We start from the raw sequence: 19,807 nt of genomic DNA on the forward strand, positions 1-19,807 counted from the left end.
TCACAGTGGTAACAGCAGCAGCACTACACAGAGCAGGGGATGAAGGGCATTAATGCTCCAGTCTCAGTAGTTTACACCTATGCCATATTGATCCTGTTGGAAAGGAAGGATAGTCCTGTAGCTTAGTAGCATCCTAGACCCAGAGAGGAACCACTTTTGCCATAGTTTCTACAGTCTTACACAAGTTGGGTTTCCACTGCACTGTTTTTCAGTTTCAAAGCTGACTGCGGTACAAAGTTGCTCCATCTCCCCCCCCCCGCCCCATATTCCCCTCCCGCCCCCGTTAACTTCGCTCCATCTGCTGCAGCCTAGTTTCTGACCCTTTGCTGAAACTACTGGCAACTAGGCTCGGCCTGGGAGTAACATGCAGTTCTGGAACTGCCCATTGCTTTGGGATGCTTCTTGTCAGCTCTCAGTTCTTTCGCAGTTAATCTGGTTCCCCTCCCAACTCAATGACTGCTCTTTCAGCTGCTCCTCCCTGCCTCACCAGCATCCCTCAGGGCTCTTATTCCCTTCCTCGCACTTAAATCGTTAACTGCTCTTATCTGGCCACCTAAGGCATTAGTTCCCATTCCCACTCAGATGAACTCCCAAACTCCACTGTTCCCAACTCCTACCACAATTAGTTTAATTTCACATCAGTAACTACCTTCGCGCTATCCCACTGTCAGCTGATGTTTGAAAAGGCCAGGACTGAAATTATTTTTTTATTCTTTCTCCTCTGAACCGTCCCATGTCTTCCCTATCAGGGCAGCCAACCCTGCTGTTTTCTTTTGTCGGATAATCTCTTTCTTTCACTCCTTGACAGGCAGGCTGTCACCAAGCCTCTCTCAGTCCGATGTCTCCAACACCAGGCTCCTCCTCTCTACCTCCTTCGCCACAAAGGCTCCTGGGGAGCCCAACAAGGGCTTGCATCTCAGCAGCACCAAGCGTAGCCGAGATTACGCTCATGACTGGGGCGCTCCTACCTGCACCAGAGCAGCAGTAAAACAAAACTGCCGTCTCCTGCTTGGCCTCTGCGATCTCCCGCCCTCCATCTTCCATGCCCCGTTACTCTCCCCGGCCGCCTCCTGCAGAAACACTAATAACCCGAGCAGGTAAAATGGCCTTCCCGCCTGGCCGCCTCACGGCAGCTCCTCGGCGCCGCACAGCAGCAGGCCGCCGCCACGCTGCCAGCCAGGCCCCGGCCCTCACGCCAAGCCGCCTCACCGCCATCGCGGGAACACAGCCAGCGGGGCTTTACCCTACAGCGTACCGGGGCGGGCGGGGAAGGGGGTAAACAACAACAACTCCTGGGTTTGTGCCGATCGGCACGAAGCGTTGATGGAATCGGACACACGCTGGGGTGGCAGCAGAAGAGCAAGTCGCGGCCTGCGCGCCAAACGACAGCTCCCGGCGCCTCTCCCCGCCCGGGACAGGCTCCCCTCCCGCCGCTGGCTCCCTCTCGGGCCCGGGGGGCCCGGCACAGCGGCCGGCGTCCGCCGGCGCCTTCGGAAGGCGCGGGGGGCTCCCCACTCCACCGCCGCTCTTCCCCCGGCCTCGCCCGCCTCGGGGCAGCCTGCTCTGCACGCCTCGCTGCCGCCAGGCCCGGGCCCGGCCGCCGCGGCCTGCGGCCCCCGCCGCCCTGCGCCCACCCGGGCGGGAGAAGGGCTGCGGCGGGACCGGGACCGGCGGGAGCGGGCGGTTTCCACCTCCTCCTCCTCGTCCTCCGGCGCCGCTACTGGAAAAGTTACTTTTTAACTCCGGGCGGAGGCGCCGGTCTCCGGGCAGCCGCGGCCCCACCGGGGCGTCCCGCCGGGAAAACAAGGTCAGGGCGCCGAGGCTGAAGGCGCCGCACGCAGCGGCTGGGGCGGCCGAGGCTGGTGAGCGCCTGGCCAGGGCCGGGCCGGGGCCCTTCCTCCCGCCGCCCGCGGGACGGGCCCGGGGCGCCGCCAGCCCCCTGCCCTGCCCGCCCGGCACCGGCTGAGCCGACGGGAGGCTAGGGGAAGGAAGATGGCCGTGTCCGGCCCGGGATAAAAGCCCTTTGTTGCGCTAACACAAAAGCCAAGAAGCACTTTTCGTCCGGGGCCTTGGGCGGGTGGAGGCCCCTCCGCTCTTCTAGGGCGCTGAGAGCTCCCTACCGGAAAGCGACCCTCGTGGTGAGGGGGGAAGAAAACAACAAAAAAACCCCCACTAAACTAAAGGGGGAATTAAAAAAAAAATCGCGAAGCCCCACAACCAGATGGAAAGCGAGGTGGGGGGCGGCGAGCCGCAGCCTTGTCCTCGGGCGCGCTGGGAGCTGCTCTGCCGCCCGGTCCGGCGTCGCTTTACGGAGGGAGAAACGCCGTCCCGGCAGGTCCGCGTCCGCCACCGGAGAGGGGGAAGCACAACCAGCCAGACGGGCCGGCCAGCCCCGCGCAGCGGGAGCAGCGGCGTGCCTGCGATCACTTACTTGTCCGTCTCTTGTGACATGTTTGATCCAATGAACTCTCTCCCCTTTTCCCGGTGCCTCCGTCTCCCTGGCGGAACTGGACTTTCAGGTCTGTGCAGGTGAAGGTGTGTGTGAACGCCCGGGACGGCAGAACCAGAGCTACTGGTAATTCTGCTTTCCTTCCCCCCCTCTCCCGGCTCCGCAGCCAGCCGCCGAGGTAGGACAGGTAGAGCCCCCTCCCCCTCGCATGTGGGGAGCGGCGGGGCTGGGGCTGGGACGCCGGCGAGACACGGCACGGCTCGGCTCGGCTCGACGCGGAGAGCGGCCGGGCCGGGCGCGCACAGGTAACTTTCCCGAACGGCGCTGGATTCTTTCACTAAAGGAGCGGGGCAGAGGGACGAGCCGCCAGCTGATTGGGCGGCGCGGGCTGGCAGGTGCGCTGCCATTGGAAGAGGCGCGCACAGGTAAGGCTGCCGCCGAGCTCCAGGTAACGCACCTCGCGCCCGCGCCGCGCCGGGAGGCAGCCGCGGGGGCCGCTGCCGCCGACGAGGGGAAGGGAGGAAGGGGGAGCTGGCGCTGAGGCGGCGGGCGGTTCCACCGTCAAACAACCTCTCCCTTCCCCCGCCGCCGACGGAGCGGGCCGGCCGCGGGAGAGGCGGCCGGCCGCGCTGAGGAGGCGGCCGGCCGCGCTGAGGAGGCGAGGCGCGGTGAGGCGAGGCGCAGAGCCGTTGGTGCCTCGCGCGGCGGCGGTTGGCTGTTGGCCGCCGCGCGCCGCTGAGGCTGAGGAGAGGCACCTGGCGTGTGTCGGGGCACGGCGGAGCGGGGCACCGCGGGGCTGCTCCTCGGCCAGCCGGCCGGCCGTGGTCTGCCTGCCGCATGCACCGGGACGGCAGCGGAAAGCAGTAGCTGTGCCCAAAACCCCCCGGCTGCCGCGGCTGGCCTGCGGCTGTCGTCGGATGGTGCCCAGAGAGGCGTCGGCCTTCGCAGGACAGTTTCGTAGTTAGGCTTTTTGTTGGGTTTCAGGGCTTTTTTACTTTTTTTTTGGACCTTACCACGGTTGGGACCGGCCGGGTTTGACGTTGGTGAATGTCTTGGTGCAGAAGGCAACTCACGGCAGAGGGATGAACTGGTGCCAGGAGATGACACCCACTGCGTGGATCTGAGAGCTAACAGTCGAGCGGGGGGGTTGAAGGGTCTGTTTTGTCAGCAGGGGAAAGCTGGAGAGAAAATGGGAAAGCTGGAAAGGGGTGTTTACTGAGGAAGGCTCTGTTATGCAGGGGCAAAGTGGATAGAGAGGACTGTGCCATCAAACTGTCAGTCACTCTTCAGTCCAGTACACCCTACTGTGTACTTTGCTGGAAGACCTAAGTGGGCTTACAAGGGACAGGATCGGGCTTTGAGGGCAGCAGCTCTGCCCCTGATGGGGAAAGGGAGGAAGAGGGGCTCTACCCCCGTTGGGTCAGTTTGAGAAGAGGGAATGGAAAGATAGCAGAGAGACTTCCATCTGCTCTCACCCGTTCTCAGTCCCCATTCCTCCACCAGAGACAGGTCAGGACCCCACTAATTCTTCCTGCCACCACCTGTCCTCCTGGAGACGTCTTCCTCTACTAGGCATCCGACTTGACTGCTGATAACCTCTGCTGTACAAATAGTGCTGTATGTGTAAAGAATGCACCATTATGTGGGGTAGACCATTATATTACTTGGTGATTTTTGCAAGAAAATTAGCTGAATGATGCCAAAGCCATCAAATTTATACTCTCTTAGGTGAAGGCATTTTCCATTTTCTACCTTTGATTTCACCTGACAGGGGAATGTAGTAGAAGGGATATTCACAGAAATAAATATTTGTATAACCAGGTATATATGTGTATATATATATATAAAAAAACCCATGTAGTATTGCTATGTGGGCCCTGATCTTCTTTCATCTACTCTTGCAGTTGAAATCAAACGTGATTCTGTAAAGTCTTTGGTATTATGGGATCGCAATCAGGCACAAATACCTATTACTGGGTCTAAGGCCTTATCTGTATTCATAGTAACAAACCAAATTAAGCCAATTCAGTATAAATCAGTTTTAAGTCAGCTTAAACATAGCCCCATGAAAATTTCCGTCACTTCAACTAAATAGAATTAGAAAAATACTTTAGCTAGATTAATGGCACTTTGATTGAGCACAAGATACTAGTTAGCCGTTCTCTTCCTCCATTCACCAGTCACGGGAAAGAAACATTATTCTACAATCTGTAAATCCAATCAGAAGTTGCTAATGTGGCCTGAATTTTGAATAACAAATACTGGTATTGAACTTGTAGGCCATTATTCATAACAATGCTTGCATGAATTACTTTGTATAATACATTTTGAGGAAGCTATAAGGCTTCGTAAAACACAGAACAGAAACAGAGTAATTTATTCATTACAAATAATGAAGTCATTTTGAATACAGATTACTATATAATCTTAAGGCAAGTTGAGCCTCTCAGGCACATTACTGTGAGAGACTGTGAGTTGTTTTGGAGAAATAGTGGTAGAATGCTATAACAGTTTAAGTTAGCGAAGCCCTCCTGTTAGCTGCAGAAATGATAAGCTTTATTTTCCAAATATTTGTTATGCTGAAAGAAACTTTGAGACCTGAAAAGGTTACCTGTTTGAGCACTGTCAATAGGATTAACGACAATTCAGGTATCCTCTTTCTCTTTTTTAATTTTTCAATTATGAGAAACATTTGGACGTCGGTTTTTTCCCCCTGTTTTTTCCTGTATGAAACATATAGGAAGAGGGAGAGGAAGATCAGTGATGAGCACTTTTGAAAATGCCACCTTCCCCAAGGTAGAAATGCTGCTGATGTGTGATTTTACAAGAAAGAAAACTGCATTTGATGCCATCTGCAGTCCTGGACCAAACCCAGACTGTAACTCAAACTGAAATGGAGTTTGTTGTTCTAGTACTGGGTCAAATACAAAACTGCCTTTAGCAGCCTGCTCTCAGGAGAGATTCTCTTAGAATGAGGTAGTTGGGAGACTGAATTACTGCTCACTGTCTTAGGTAGTGTTCCAAGGTCAAAGTTAGGAATATAAGTGGAAAATGCAGTAATGAACTCTTGATTTGAGGTTGTTGGAGATGACAACTCTTATTTAGTTGGGACTTGCTTAGATGGAAAAATATACCCTGAAAATTATTTTAACTAGGTAGATAGGCACAGGGCTCATGGTTTTCTGGATGAGCCTTTTGCTTCAGACTGCAGACTGGAATCAAATTGAAAGTGTCGGAGTCCACCTCTAGCTGAGCAGGTCAAACAAGTCCTGCCTGATGCTCATTCTTCATGATCTACAAGATTATTATAAACTAATCTGTTAGTCATTGAAAAATCAGCTAATGTTATTTCTGGCCAGACCAGTCTCGCTTCCTGTAGAATAAAGGCTGTGTAGAGCAAAAATGAGATAGTCATGCAGTACATTATTGAAAATCAAGGACTTGTCTTTGGAGTGTACAGGAAAAATTTAAAATAGTAAACTACTGTTTTTCATACTGTGCTTGCTTCTTTGTTTGCACAGCAGCTGATCGGTTTTTTTGCGTTGTAAGGATTCAGTGTAGAATTCAACTGTCTAAAGCTTTACCTCATGTTTACACTGTTTACTCCATAGCAGCTAGCATCAATGTTGTTTGGACTTGCCAGCACTGGGTAAAAAAATAGAGTGTACAAATAAGGCTTAACTAGGCTTGTTAGTTGCACTAAGTACCTAAAATATCTTTCAGAAAACTATTAAAAGACGTCTATGCGATAAAAGATGTTAGAGAGATATTTATGTCAAAACACTGTTGTAAAGCAGTTCAGTGAGAGAGCAGATGTTTGAAAACAACTGTTTTCAGTAGGCAACGATTACCACGTATTTTTATTTGTGTCTTTCTATGTCATTGATGGCTGTTGATATAAAAAGTACTCTCTCACAGTAAGTTCAAAGACAACCACCTACCTACTAATTTTGTGATATGCAACATTTACTGTTAATCCTCCCTATAGCCTTTCCTTTGTAGTCGTCTTCTGTATGGAACTGTATTTATTGGAATTTGTGCAGACTTTGATCCTCAACTGACTTCAGTGAAGCCGTCATGTACATCAAAATAAGCTTAACAGATTTCAGTGCAACCCTCCTGTACCCCAAATAGATCATTCTTAAGCTCTAAGAATGAATTACTCGGCACTGTTAACTTCAAGAAAGTAATTCTAAGTAACCAAGATCTGGAAACAGTTTACTTCTAATGCTTCACAATGAAACTGTAAAAGTCCTATCAGAATAGAAGATTTTGTGATTAATGGCAAGTACTTGTGGATTTCTGTCATGCTGCCTGGAAGCTGCACTTTGTGCTCCCCAAACAGGTCTGCTGGGATCCGTTTAGCGACCTCGAGCTCTTGGGTGCCTCCACATCATGTACGACAGCAGCAGTTCAGCAGTGTGGAGGACCATGGAATATCAAGCATTTCCTGGCCACAGGGTAAGGTGTGGAGCCGAGCCTGGCACTTTCTATTTGAAATGCTGATTTGCATTTCTTTTAGTTCATCAAAGCAGTATGGAAACATGTAAGAAAAAAAGGAAGGGCTTTATTTTTGTTTTGCTCATTATGAGTGTAGAATTCCTGGTTCTGAAAGATGTCAAAGTTATGACTATCCTGTATATCAGCAACACTGAACTTAGGCAGTGTGGCACACACAATGTTTTCAGCTTAAAACAGGAGAAGTCATTTTTAGTGATTAAAATAGCTCACAGCATGGAAATCCTTTCAGGATTGAGACAGCTAAGAAGGCGGCAAAGTCTGACAATAGATTGGAATATTAGGTTCATACTTGATTAGCAGACATTGAAGTACCAATCCATTTCATAAAGATTACTCACAGTTTTGGAACCAATTCAACAGAATTTAATATAGAATGATAGCTTTTCTGCAGATGCTTTGATCTACCTGATAGCGTTTTTTAGTGATTCACTCAAGCATTTTGAAACATTGGGAAAATACAGTTAGGTCACCTAATGACAGTAATTTTGCTTTTAGTGTAAAACCATAGTGTGAAAAAGAATAAGAAGGCATCTCTGACAGACAATTTAATGTGATGTGGGATCTGGGACTCTGGAAATATGTTAATTAAGCTGACATTAAAATTGTGTGATGTCATTATAGGGCAGACCTAGAGAACATAAATAACCTGATCTGTGAGAAAAATGTTAAGAGTGCATCTTCCTGAAGCTTTGTCCAGCTTCCTGTGTTAATCAACGGGATCTTTGCATCATCATAGAACAAACCTGCAAATTCGATAGACACATTTTGAGTAATCCTAATTTGAACTATTTTGGGATGAAGGTAAAATGCTGTTAGTTTGTTTAGATTGTGAACAGTTCCTGGGGAATGTAAGAAGAAAATTGTCGTAAGACCTGTATATCCTTTGTTTTTCTTTAATTACTAGAACTTTTTTTTTAATTGCCAGTAGTAGTTTAAAACCAACTTTTTCTCAAAATTAAAGTGGTTCTTTTTTCTTTTCTTCTTTTTCTTTTCTTCTTTTTCTTCTTTTTCTTCTTTTTCTTCTTTTTCTTCTTTTTCTTCTTTTTCTTCTTTTTCTCTTCTTTTTCTTTTTCTCTTCTTTTTCTTTTTCTCTTCTTTTTCTTTTTCTCTTCTTTTTCTTTTTCTCTTCTTTTTCTTTTTCTCTTCTTTTTCTTTTTCTCTTCTTTTTCTTTTTCTCTTCTTTTTCTTTTTCTCTTCTTTTTCTTTTTCTCTTCTTTTTCTTTTTCTCTTCTTTTTCTTTTTGTTCTTCTTCTGTTTTCTTGATAACACAGAATTCCCTCAGTTGTACAAAACAAGCCCACAGCTGGTCTTGGTACTGCAGTGGGTGCCTGGGGGAGGTGGGCTGACCTTCTCGAAGGTCCATGGAGGCCCAGACTGAATGGCTTTCAGTGGGGAGTGGCAATGGCCAAGTCTGTGTTTGCCACTGAGGCTGCTGCTCCCAGCTCTCATCAGTCAGTTCTTGAACCATTATGACTTACAGAGCATCATTTTAAAGGAATCTGAAATAGGGAAGTAATCAACATGTGGAAAACTTAAGAGCTTCAGATGTCTTTGCATTGGTTATAAGCATGTTGAGAGTTTAAAAAAACATAGAAGCTCCACAGGTCTAAAATATTGCACTGCAATAATAAGCATTCTAAAATCAGTGACGAATGTGTCTCTTTTTGCTCTAGCAGTCTGTCCTAAAATAGGTGTAAGTGTTCCAGCATGCAGAAGGTGAAGGGTGGCATATAAACAATTGCTTGTTTACTTTTCCCACACTCAGGAACTAGAGTAAATGCAGCTCAAAGAATCCACAGAAATACTTTCCAATCGGAGCAGCAGGAGTTGGGAAACAAAGCTGTGGACGTATCATCCTGTTGGCTTAAAATCAATGCAGTTTTACCTCAAAATAGGTCAATACTATAATCAAATAGCAAGGTACTTAAGAAATCACAGCAAGTGGAAAAAGCTGCTTTCAGAATCTGCTGAATAAGAGGTGGGGTTGATAGCCCCTGGGCTGTTGCTCATTTATCCTTGTGGCTGCCCTCAGGAGCAGGCAAATGTTATTTTATTTGAAGGGCAGAGGATAAAGAGGATTGTCTGGTGGCACAAAAGGAACCAGTGTTGGAGCCAGGAGATCTCTGCAGTGCCTTGTTCTATGGAAAGGTCACTAGACCATGTGTCTCTGTGTTTCTGTTTAAGCTTTGTCAGCTCTGCTTTTAGTAGCTTTACAGACAGGTGTAGCAGTGTCACTTTCTACTATTTGTTGCTATTCTCTTTTGAAATAGATGAGTATTTCAGAAGAAAGCCTCCAACTGGTTTCGTTCATAAACATAAAGGCAGTATATAATATTAGTCCATCAGGCTTTTTGGGCAATGTAGGATCAGGGCTTGTTGACATAATCTTTGGCCTTTGTTATTGCCTGGGTTTGGTTCTTCAGTGCTCAGGAGCTTCAAGATCATTTAGTCCGTGGCTTGGGGAAGACTCCAATTCTAGATCCCTTGCAGCCACTTCGTCAGTCTGTCTTATCAGGTTCACCATCTCAGTGATACCGTGTTTATACAATGCACATGCCCTGCATGCACCTACAAGCCTGCTTTATCTCTACTCAGACTGCTGTGAAAGTAGATTTTGCTATTCCTCTGCTGCTAGGACTTCCCTGACACCCAGGGAGATGTGATAACTACTGTATCTCATTCCGCCCCTGTGTTGTGGGATAGCCAGGCCCAGGAATCTAACTCTCAGTGCGTCACTCTGACATGCTGGTTCCAAGTTCCTTTACACCTCATTTTTCTTTTGCAGCATCTCTGTTACCTGTGTGCATTATTACACTGCCTAATCCAGTATTGATTTTTTTTCCTTGTTTTTTAATGCAGATTGGAGTTACTAGGTAATTCCAGCTCCTTTAGCTGTGTTCCATGGCTGTGGCATATGCTGCTTTATAATCCTGCCTTTGTTTCTCTGAGTCCCTTGTTTAAGAGAAGGATCAGATAAAACATCAGTGTTTTCTCAATTCATTCAGGATACAGAAACTTCTTACTGTGTCATGCCCTAGACACTGTGTGTAAATAGGAGTTGCAGTGCAGATTTTGCTTCCTTTGTTTCAGTACAGCAAGCAAATATCTCAGAATAAACAGATTTACAACATCGTACTTTTCCCTTACATTTTTGTTTCTTTTCCTTTTTCCCAAGTAAGTGGAAGTCCTAGCTTCAGGAAGAAGCAAAGTGAAAGTGTTCTGCAGTGAAGAAGTTTTATGTGGCTCCGGGACAGAGATGCTGAGTATTTGCTTGTCTCTGACTTGAAAACAGTACCTGGAGATGGCTGTTTGTTTATATGGATGGAGTGTTTGGGTGTGAGGGGCAAAGCAGGCAGATTTATATTTACATTTCTGTACTGCTTCTTTTTCTAGCTCCCACACATGAGCAATAGCCCTGCAGGGAAGGGTGGGGGCGAGATGTGTATGTTGCTTCTTATTTCACCATAAACTTTGCTCTGAGTACTACATCACTCCTCTGCATAATCAATACCACCGTTAAGGTGCTTGGGGAGTGAGGCAAAAGCCATATACTCGGGCTGTGTCATTCCAGAGTGAACTAGGTGCAGGAGGACACACTGAAAGGCTCAGGAAACCTGTGTGAGAGGGAGGCCAAACTGATACCCTGCAGTCTCCTGGCCCCAAGGCGAAGATGTTGTTTGGTATCACGGTGAAGTTGCTCAAGCTCTCACAGCCCAGGCAACAACTGCCAGGGACAGTTCCTGACCTGTGAAGCTTTCAAAGGAGGTGCACGAGGCAGACGTGGAGAGGTAGGTGCAGCACCTCTCCATTTTATACGTGAGGGTTTTGAGTAACAGACTTGCCAAAGGTTATGTGGGGAATCTGTGCAGAGCCAGGAACTATTACCCCTTGCCCAAATCTCAGGCTGGTGCCAGATGCAGACAGGTAGTTTGCTGAGTGCTCCAGCCTGACTCCTGGAAAGTACTCTTGCATTCCCAGTGAAACTAGTGAGTTCCCCAGTTTAGAATTTATTTTTAAAGTGCACAGGCAGGGATTACATGTTTTGACAAACTCATGCCAGAGTGTTGAGTGCCTTGTGGATTCTTAGCCCCTGAAACATCATCATGCCTAACTGCTCATTAAACCTGCTGCCTATCAGAATCCCTCAGCTGTCTTGTGGGCTCCCAGGCAGCACCTGAGAGAGTGCAAGATGCCTTTCTCAGTTTAGTCTTACCCTTTTTTTGTTTAGATCGCTAGCAAAGGTGAAGGTACAGTTTACAGGGGGAAAACAATTCAGGGTGAATTTCTCTCACAAAATAGACAAACTGCATTTGAAATGTAGGATTTTAAACCCAAATGTCTTTATCTCATTTTATCAGAGCTAATTGATTCAGCCTATGTGCAGCACAGGTTGAATTTTAAATGTTGCACTGATAACTCTAAGCTGACATCAGTATCTACACAGGATAACTGATGATGCGGTATGATAGTTGGCTTCAAGGACAGGTCTTACCTTGAGCAGAGTGGAGTACTTTCTCACCAGAGTTTTATAACTCTTGATAAAATTTTTCTCAATCTTATGTATGCATGAAGTGCAGGTGGTGGACACTGAGCTTGGTACCACAACGCAGTGGAGCAGCAAGTAATACCCTAGCGGGGATTCCCGAGGTATCCCCAAGGTCACAGCAATGAGCAGGCAGCAACTTGAGTAAAAAGCAGGACACAAGAGAATGTCAGAAGGTCCTGTCACCCTCGCTCTCCTGGGATCATGTTTGTAAGGCGAGGGGGGGATAACTGCATGCTTCAACCCTCCTTCTTACAGTGAAGTTGAATAAAGCATATTTTGTTGAGATTCCTAACAGATAAACACATTAGTCACCACTGGTTGGCTTAGCCCAGTAGAAGAGCATGTGGCTGCCCAAAGGGGCTTTCTCTCTTTCTTACCCTAGGTCATGCATTTCTGCCCCCTTGTGTCACAGCAGCAGCCTTGCTCCTTCATCTTCCTGAAAACTGTTTTAGTTTGGTTTTGTTTTTTTAATAGGGTTAGTTTTCAGGCAGGTAAGTAGGCTGGCTTGACCCCCTAAAAATCCATTCCCAAACTGTGGGAGTGCTGGAGCCAACAAAAGGAAGGGTACAACAGATGCTAGTTGTAGGGCAGGCCCACCTCTTTTGGCAGCAGCCTGGTTTTAGCTTTGAGTTAAAGCGATTGTGAAAGTGCATGCAAAGCAGTCTGTTCTGTTCGAGGTGAATGAAAGCCTTCCAGGTGTAAGCATGGGGAATTAATTACAGCACTTGCACAGCCCAGTTCTCCTGGAGTTTCACACATGGCTGGCTCACATGATGTCTCTCGGCATTAGAGAGACGTGGCATCACCAGCAGCTCTGGCAGCATCTGTTTCTTGGACCTTTCAGCCTCCTCCAGTGGCTGGAGTGGTGGTGAATTTCTGCAAGCGCAAGACAATCCACAGCATCAGCATCACTGTAGACCCAGTGAAGCTTCTGAATTCACAGAAGTGTATGGATGAGTGCAGCTATCCAATCAAGAAGGTATTTTATGTCTCGGGTGAAATGACCATCTTTTCTTTGAAAGTTGTATGTGTAGAAGGTGTTGTGTCTGTTTTTTATAGACAGTACTATGAAGAATGTCAGTCATTCAAGTTGTCCTTTGCACTGCCTCTCTGTTCTTTGCTTCGGAAGTGACTTCACAGCTGGCTAGTGCTCAAATTCTGTTAGCTTTAGACAGTAGATGCCTGGGGTTAAATTCGATGCTTTGGCCCTCCAAACCCAGCCTTGCAAGATGGGGGGCGGGGGGGATTTCCCCTTGATCTGTGCAGTTCCTTTTGGGTTCCAGAGCTTCCATCAGGGCAGGGAGGGGGAAGGGAGACCAAGGATATCTGAAAATCTTCAGTGTAAACAAGGCCAATTATACACACACACCAATTACTTCAGTGTAAACAACCAATCACACTATAATGGGGAGAACCTTTTGAGCCTGAGGAGAGTGCTTTGAAGTGCCTCTGCTCTTAGATTGCCTATTAATGCAGAGAATTGCACCAGCAGGAGCTGTTGGCTCCAGTGACTAGAGTTTGGTGGCAATGACAATGGAGCTGGGTGGACTGGGAGTTGGATGCCGTGATATGACAATACAGTAGTTAAAATTCCAACAGCGATGAGGCAGTAGCCAGTGGCAACCTGGCTGTAGGCTTGCCTGTATCAGCCAACACCTATCATTGATGGCAGTGCGAAGGAATGGGAATTTCTTGTTACATATATGTGTAGGCATTGCCTTTGTGTCCAGGAAACTGCTTGACCTGCACTGTACTGACCGGTCACTTTCCCAGTTAGTCTGCAGCCTCCTCTGGCTTTAGGTTGCTCTAAGCCCCAAGTGCCATTTTCTCCTGTGAAGCACTATACCGCTTGTTCACAAGGCCTGACCTGTGGTGGATGGAGTCCACTGAGAATCTTTCTAATCTTGTGAGCTGCTGATCAGGCCCTATAGGGTTGAATTCAGTCTGTTTGCAGGTGAATGCTGCTACCTGCGTAAAGCTGAGGGCTGCAGCAGGTTCATCAGCCCTGGTCTCCAGTCCTAGAAGAGGAATCAAACAGAATGATTTCTTCACAGGCTCTTCTCCGCATGCCACGTGATTGCTCTTCTCTTAAAGTTCCCTCAACATTCACTGTGTACAGCCCTGTTCAGTCTGGGATCGATGTGCTTGTTTTGCCCTCCTACGCTCAGCAGAGCTGCGTCATCTACCTCTAGACGTGACACATCAGTGCAATAAGGGCAGACATTTCTCCTGTACGCACAGAAGTGAATTCCAGTTTGTTAGCAGTACCTACATGATTTCTTGCATTTTCTGCAAAAGAATACAAGTCATACCCAGGTTAACATAAATGCGGCTAACTCTCAGCAGGGAGAGGATTATGTCAATTTAGGCTAATAGCTGCCAAATAATAGACACGCAGATACTCTTAAATCGGTTTAATTTATGTCTGCTGGCCCTGACAATTGGAAGAAAAGATAAATATACACAAAGGGTTCAAAGCTTGGGGTGTTGTAATGCTAATTGAAAAGTCACCAAAGGAAGCCTGCATGGTGTGTGGGAATCTTAGTGCATGAGATTAGTGGCTAATTAGTGGCTGGGAGCTGGAGTGCACTCCTCCCAGCTATCTCACACCGAGAACAGGCAGCTTGGCCCATGCAATCAGTTCTTGCCCCTGATACCGGCAATGAAGCACCTATTGTGGGCAACAGACAGTGTGGTGATGGGAAGATACAAATAGTGCCAGCGCCATAGCAGGCTCTCCTAACACGTACAGAAGCAGTGTCAGAGATACTGCTGTCTAGGTGGCTTGCTGTGTCCCGAGCCACAGCAAAGATACAGGCATTTGAGAACTGAGCTCTTTTTTCTTTTTAACAGATGCACAAATCTTGTTATCTTGCTTTCTGCCTCTTTCATGCCATGTTTACAGCAGATGACAGAACATGCTCTGGAGGCCCTGAGCTTCAAACCCTGCTTTAGACGCTGAAATGAATGCGTACAGGTGGTGGCACCCCCTTCCTTGCATCGTGTTTTAGAATATGACATTTTAAAAATAGAGGTTTCACACTGTCTGTCAGTGTCCTGTTATTTCCCTCTCAAGCATTTCCCTGGTGTACAACTGAAGTATAAGAATCAGAGATTTAAATAATACACTTCTGTCATATGAATCTTAGAGGTTGGCCTTTAGAAAAAGAGACACCTGCAAAACTGTAGGAATTGGTGTCACTGATGCATCAGTGACACCACTGAACTAAATAGGGCTTTGTTTGATTAAGCACACATCTATTTTTCTCAATTGTTTTGCATTCATTTGTGAGAATCCCTTATTTATTTCTTCATTTAAGAAGGTTGTTTTGTAACTCTGAAGAGTTACATGTTTTCTTCTTTTCCCCACATTTGCTTTTCCAAATCCGAAACAAGTGTAAACACAGCTTTAAACTCTTGCATACCCTCTCAATTAAACTAACCAATATTAAACCTCACACAGGCATTCAGTAGCAATACCAGGATGTTCACTTCTGAACATTACAGAAGCTGGAAAGCTTCCTTTCCATGTCACCAGCTCTCTAAGTAACGCAGTTTTGCTCAAGCTGGAGTCAGAAGTGGGGTAACGTAAGGAGCCCACGGTCACAGGCAGTGGCCTGTGACTGTGTAAGCTGGTGGTGTAGAGTCAGCTTTTCTGGCGATCAGTGTATGGGCACTTCTAGTGCAGTTTCCTTGCCCTCCAGTCAATCAACCCGCTGGACAACTAACCCTCTTCTCCAGCTGTTGAGAAAAAGCTAAATCATCCATGATCTCCCCAGTAAGAGCTAATTGCAAATAGGATATCCTTCATATAGTAGCCATGTTGTTGTAAAAGTGACGCTATGCGGAGAGGTAAGGTTTGCCGGCAGAGCTTGTATCTTCTTTGATCACATACATAGTTGGGAAAAGTTAACAGACTTTCAGACACAGAAGTTCTTCAGAGAAGGTCTGAAAGAGAAAACTCAAACTTTGAGCTATTCTGGCCCATTCTCAAAAATCCTGTAGAGAGAACAGACATGACAGCCCCAGACAGTCAGCTCTGCCATGGATAAAGCCAGCTTGCAGGGCAGCCCCAAGAGCCCAGGTGCTCCAGGAATCTTAATAGCCTATGTGGAGCAACAAATTCCTGAAACCTTGCTCTTCGTTCAGTAAATGTTTGTCAAAACAGGAATGAGAGATACAGGAAAAATCAGCATTTTCTGGCCAAATTATTTCCAACTGGTTCTAGGTGGGTATTAGTAATGCAGCTGTCAGTTTTCACATGATGGTTTTTAAATGGACACCATTTTATTAGTCATCTTTTAAGATACCTTCCCTTTTATCTTAAGCAAAATACCTGTGGGTACCATTGCTGATGGTTTCAGATACTACTGGACAGTAACATGAAGATACCTAGTGGAAGCTGGTCAATGTGGTGACTGGTGCAGCATGGGAATTCAGTGACAGTGCGACAAGCTGAAAGACACTCCATGCTGGAGCCTGGCAAGGAGCTAGGAGCAGATAAGACATCTGTTTAATCTCACTGTGAGTTGAAAAGGGGGAAGAATCCCAAATCAAGTATATTCAGCTGAATGGAGCTTGTGACGGGACCACTGTTTGCTTGAACAGCTTTTGAGAGGACATCTTAAGAGGACTCTCTGGCCTGGTGGGCAGGTTGCCTCTGCCAAGATGCTGTCTCCTCTTGGGAGCCACAAGAGAAAACACTTGTCCTTCCTCCCGGCCAAATCAAAACAGCCCCTTCTCCTTCCTCCTGCTCCCTGCTGAGCTTGGGGTATCTCCTGCTGCCAGGTGGGGGGCCAACGTTGGCCAATGCTGCCCTGTTGGCAGTGGGGCCAACACCAACTGCTTCTTCACAGCATCCATTTAAAGTCAAGGCTTGATAATGGTTGTTGGTCCGTGGGCTCCTCTTCACCTGGGGGAATGGCCTTGTCACAGAGGCATCTCAGATAATGCAGGTGGGTGTCAGCAGACCGCAAACAGTCCAGCCATCTCTCCAGAGTGCAGAGGAGGCTCAGGGAGAGGCAGTCATCCACGTAATGATCTCCGGATGTTGTGTCTGATCAGTTCCTGTATTGCTGAGGAGTTTTGTGGGGTTCCAGTAGGCTGTGTGCGAGAGGAGAAGACAGGAGAAGAAGGACTCTTCTTCTGTACTTGTTCCTCTTATAAAGAAACTCGGCCAATTGTCCCACCACCTACCACTTGCGCTTCTCAACAGCCTGGGAGACAGGCAGGTCTTGGAAGGGCCTGGCAACCCGCTGGAGAAAGTTATTTCTTTCATCCCCTTGCAGGACATCTTTTAATGTTTTCTGCACAGTAAAGAGAAGAAAAACAGTGAAGGAGCTAAAGAGAAGGAGCTGCAGAGGAGTTTCCAATTCCTGTAGGAATCTATGCATGGCATGTTGGGTCTGCAGGAGCCCACAGCTGTGCTCAGCTCCATGAAACCTGGTAGTTCAGCTGTAAATCCCAGGATTTTTTCTGAGCCAATCCCTCAGCATTTAGAGAAGGTACTGGACTGAGCTGAAGTTCCGCAAGCATATGTGATCTCATGTCAGCTAAAAACCCCTAAAAATCAGCTTAAAGCACTAGCCTGTTCCAAAGAAAAGCGCCAAACCTCAGTCCGGAGCTTCCGTTAAGTTCAAAACAGAAATGTTCCTTCAAATAAAGTAGGAAAGCCAGTTTGCTTTGCAAATGGTCTCTCTAACAACTTCTTTCTCCAGGTAACTTCCAAAACAAAATTCACCTATTCCAAAATAAAAAAAATTCACCTATTAAAAAATTTTAAAATAATCTATTCCAAAATAAAATTCAGTGTCTGAGATGACATCTGGGAGATGTACAGAAGTCTGGTTTAACTGGGGTAAAGCTAAGGTGAGAGACAGATCAAAATCAAGCTTACCATGGAGGCTATCTGCAACCTTGGTGGAGAAAGATTACCATCTTGCTGGGGAGATCATGTTTTGGTTATTATCAATAGCAATCTGGTTTATACCGTTTACTCTCCCCTCTTTCTTAGGCTATCATCTCTGACAGCTGGGAGACTCGACATGACACCTAGGTGGAAGCTCTGATGAGACTGAATTATGCTATTGAATCGGAAGTGTCATCAGATCATATCACACGCTGTGACAATGTGTAGGTACCACGGTCCTCATCTCAAAGCACTTACAGTCAAAGCCAGAGAGCTTGTAAGGAGGAGGGTCATAGTAAAGTAGCGACATCTGTGCTATTTTGAATGTTGTGATTTATAGCTGTATTTTTTCAGTAAAGCCCTTTTCTTATTTTATTGCATTATGATGTAGGAGCATATGAGATCATACAGATGTTACAGTAAGAGCCAGCTGCCTTTCTGTGTATGCTTCTGTGGAGGAATGTCTTTTCTGTGCAATTAGCCAGGAGGATCGAGCTTTATGATGGAGCAGTGTGGTCTGAGCTGCTCTCCCTCACTGGCCTGTTCAGAAAGCAGTACAGAGGGCAAAACCAGCTGTCTTTACAGCCTCGCCGGGCGACAGTAACAGGCTGCTGCCTATGGCTGTGTGCAGAGACCCTCCTGCTCCACAGGAGCTGATCCTGTTACGCTCGGCGGAGCAAGTCTGAACAGGGTGAAATGAAGAGGAAATGCCAGTTCCAGCCCTCCCAGATGGCTCCGGGCTACTTCGTACACTAACTTTTTCAGCCTCAGGAGGTTTTGCATATTAATTCCTCACCATCCACAAACTGCTTTTGGATCAGTGCTGCGCTGCCGAGATCTTGGAAAGCCACCCCACTCGTGTGATTCCGGAGACGTGAGCTACGCCGTGTTTATTGGGCTGCCTGCTCTGCTCTCCTGTTTTGGTAATCCTCTGCTCTCCTGCAGGTATTAACATGTACAAGAAAGCTTCGTCACAATAAACAATAGCCAAACATGCCACTGTTTTTCCGTCCATCAAAGATACCATCATACTTTTAAATCAGTCCCAACGAAAATCATCAGTGGGGCTGCAGAAAGGTCAAAGGTTTGCCGGTTTAGGATTTCGTGGGAATATACGCTTGTTTGGACTTGGCCCAAGAGCTTCGTTTACCTGTTTGACAGGTAACAATTAGCGAGTAATAGCTCTGCCGGCTGGAATGCGGCTGCGAGGGCCAGCGGGCGCTGGGTTACCTGGTGGGCAGGTGTGGGTGCAGCGCCCAGATAGGTATGTGCATGCACAGCATTCCTGGGAATCAGTTTTCCCTTAAAGATGCAGCAATGACTGCAGGGCACAAAAGGGCTGGGCTTAGCCCAGGCTCCAAGACGCTAAGCTGTTTGCAAGGTAAAGATGTAAAGTAAATAGTGGAAGAGAAGAGGAGCTGAGGAAAGAGCTGTGAGAAGCAGCTGCCCCTTTTTTTCCTTGCCTGGAGAAAGGAGAGTTTTGATTCTGCCTTGAGAATCTCAATAACGGAGAATTCAGTGCGATTACAGTGTCATGGGAGATAAAAGAGAAGGGAAAAGCTGAGACAGAGTAGAGCTGATTTGAGAAGTGCGTGTCTGTCTGAAAGTTATGTGGACGGGTGGCCAGCATGGCTCAGGAACTGTCTGCAAGGATTTTGTGTGCATTGCTCCCCAGCGGCAGCCCAGCACAGGCGCAGCAGCATATAGCAGAGCAGAGAAGCTCACTTGGCACAGTATAAATGTGAAGCGGGGAAACCCTATATCAATTGGTTTAGAAACGGTTAAACAGCTTATCAGCTACCCTCAACTCTGCCATTAGCAAGAATCCAAGCCTCATGAGTTTGTCGAATAAAACCACTTCATCTGTGGCAAACGGCCCCATTTCCAGCTCCTGCAGCAGTCAGGGAAGATTCCTGCATCAGCCCTTCCCGACAGTCCCTAGAGGGAATCTGGTATAAATTATGTAGACAGTCAGGGACTTTGCAGGTGTTTTTAAGATGTTTGATTTTTTTCTACCACAGCAGGCGACCTTTCTCTTTTAGGAACAGAAAGTTTTGCTCATTCTTGTCATATTTTATTCCCATTTGTGAACAGGCTTCTGTGTTTGTGTATTTCCACTTACGTGTTTCATACTTGACAATTGAGCTATTGTGTGACTTTGGAGAAGCCACATCCTCTTTCCTGGTCTCTGTATTTTCACCTGCAGAGTTGGAGTAGCGAGTCCCATGTTACTAACCATGAGATACATGGATGATAAGTACCTCTAGTTATATACCTGTATGCTATTATAGATATATATTTATTTGTATCACACAGTAATTATTTTGAACTTAATTTCACTAAGATGACAATGTATTTTGTATTTTTAATAAAAACAATGTCT

General features: G+C 46.9%; 1 protein-coding gene across 1 annotated transcript in view; it reads right to left on the reverse strand.

The window, feature by feature from the left end:
• GRHL2 (grainyhead like transcription factor 2) overlaps nucleotides 1–1,044 on the reverse strand; it is a 65,607-nt gene extending 64,563 nt beyond the window's left edge. Inside the window, exon 1 of the mRNA XM_072851147.1 lies at nucleotides 969–1,044. Within this exon, the coding sequence (XP_072707248.1) occupies nucleotides 969–1,044 (76 nt within the window). The remainder of the gene's footprint in view (nucleotides 1–968) is intronic.
• Nucleotides 1,045–19,807: the final 18,763 nt, after the last annotated feature.

This window comes from Ciconia boyciana, chromosome 2 (genome assembly GCF_034638445.1).
Source record: "Ciconia boyciana chromosome 2, ASM3463844v1, whole genome shotgun sequence".
NCBI lineage: Eukaryota > Metazoa > Chordata > Aves > Ciconiiformes > Ciconiidae > Ciconia > Ciconia boyciana.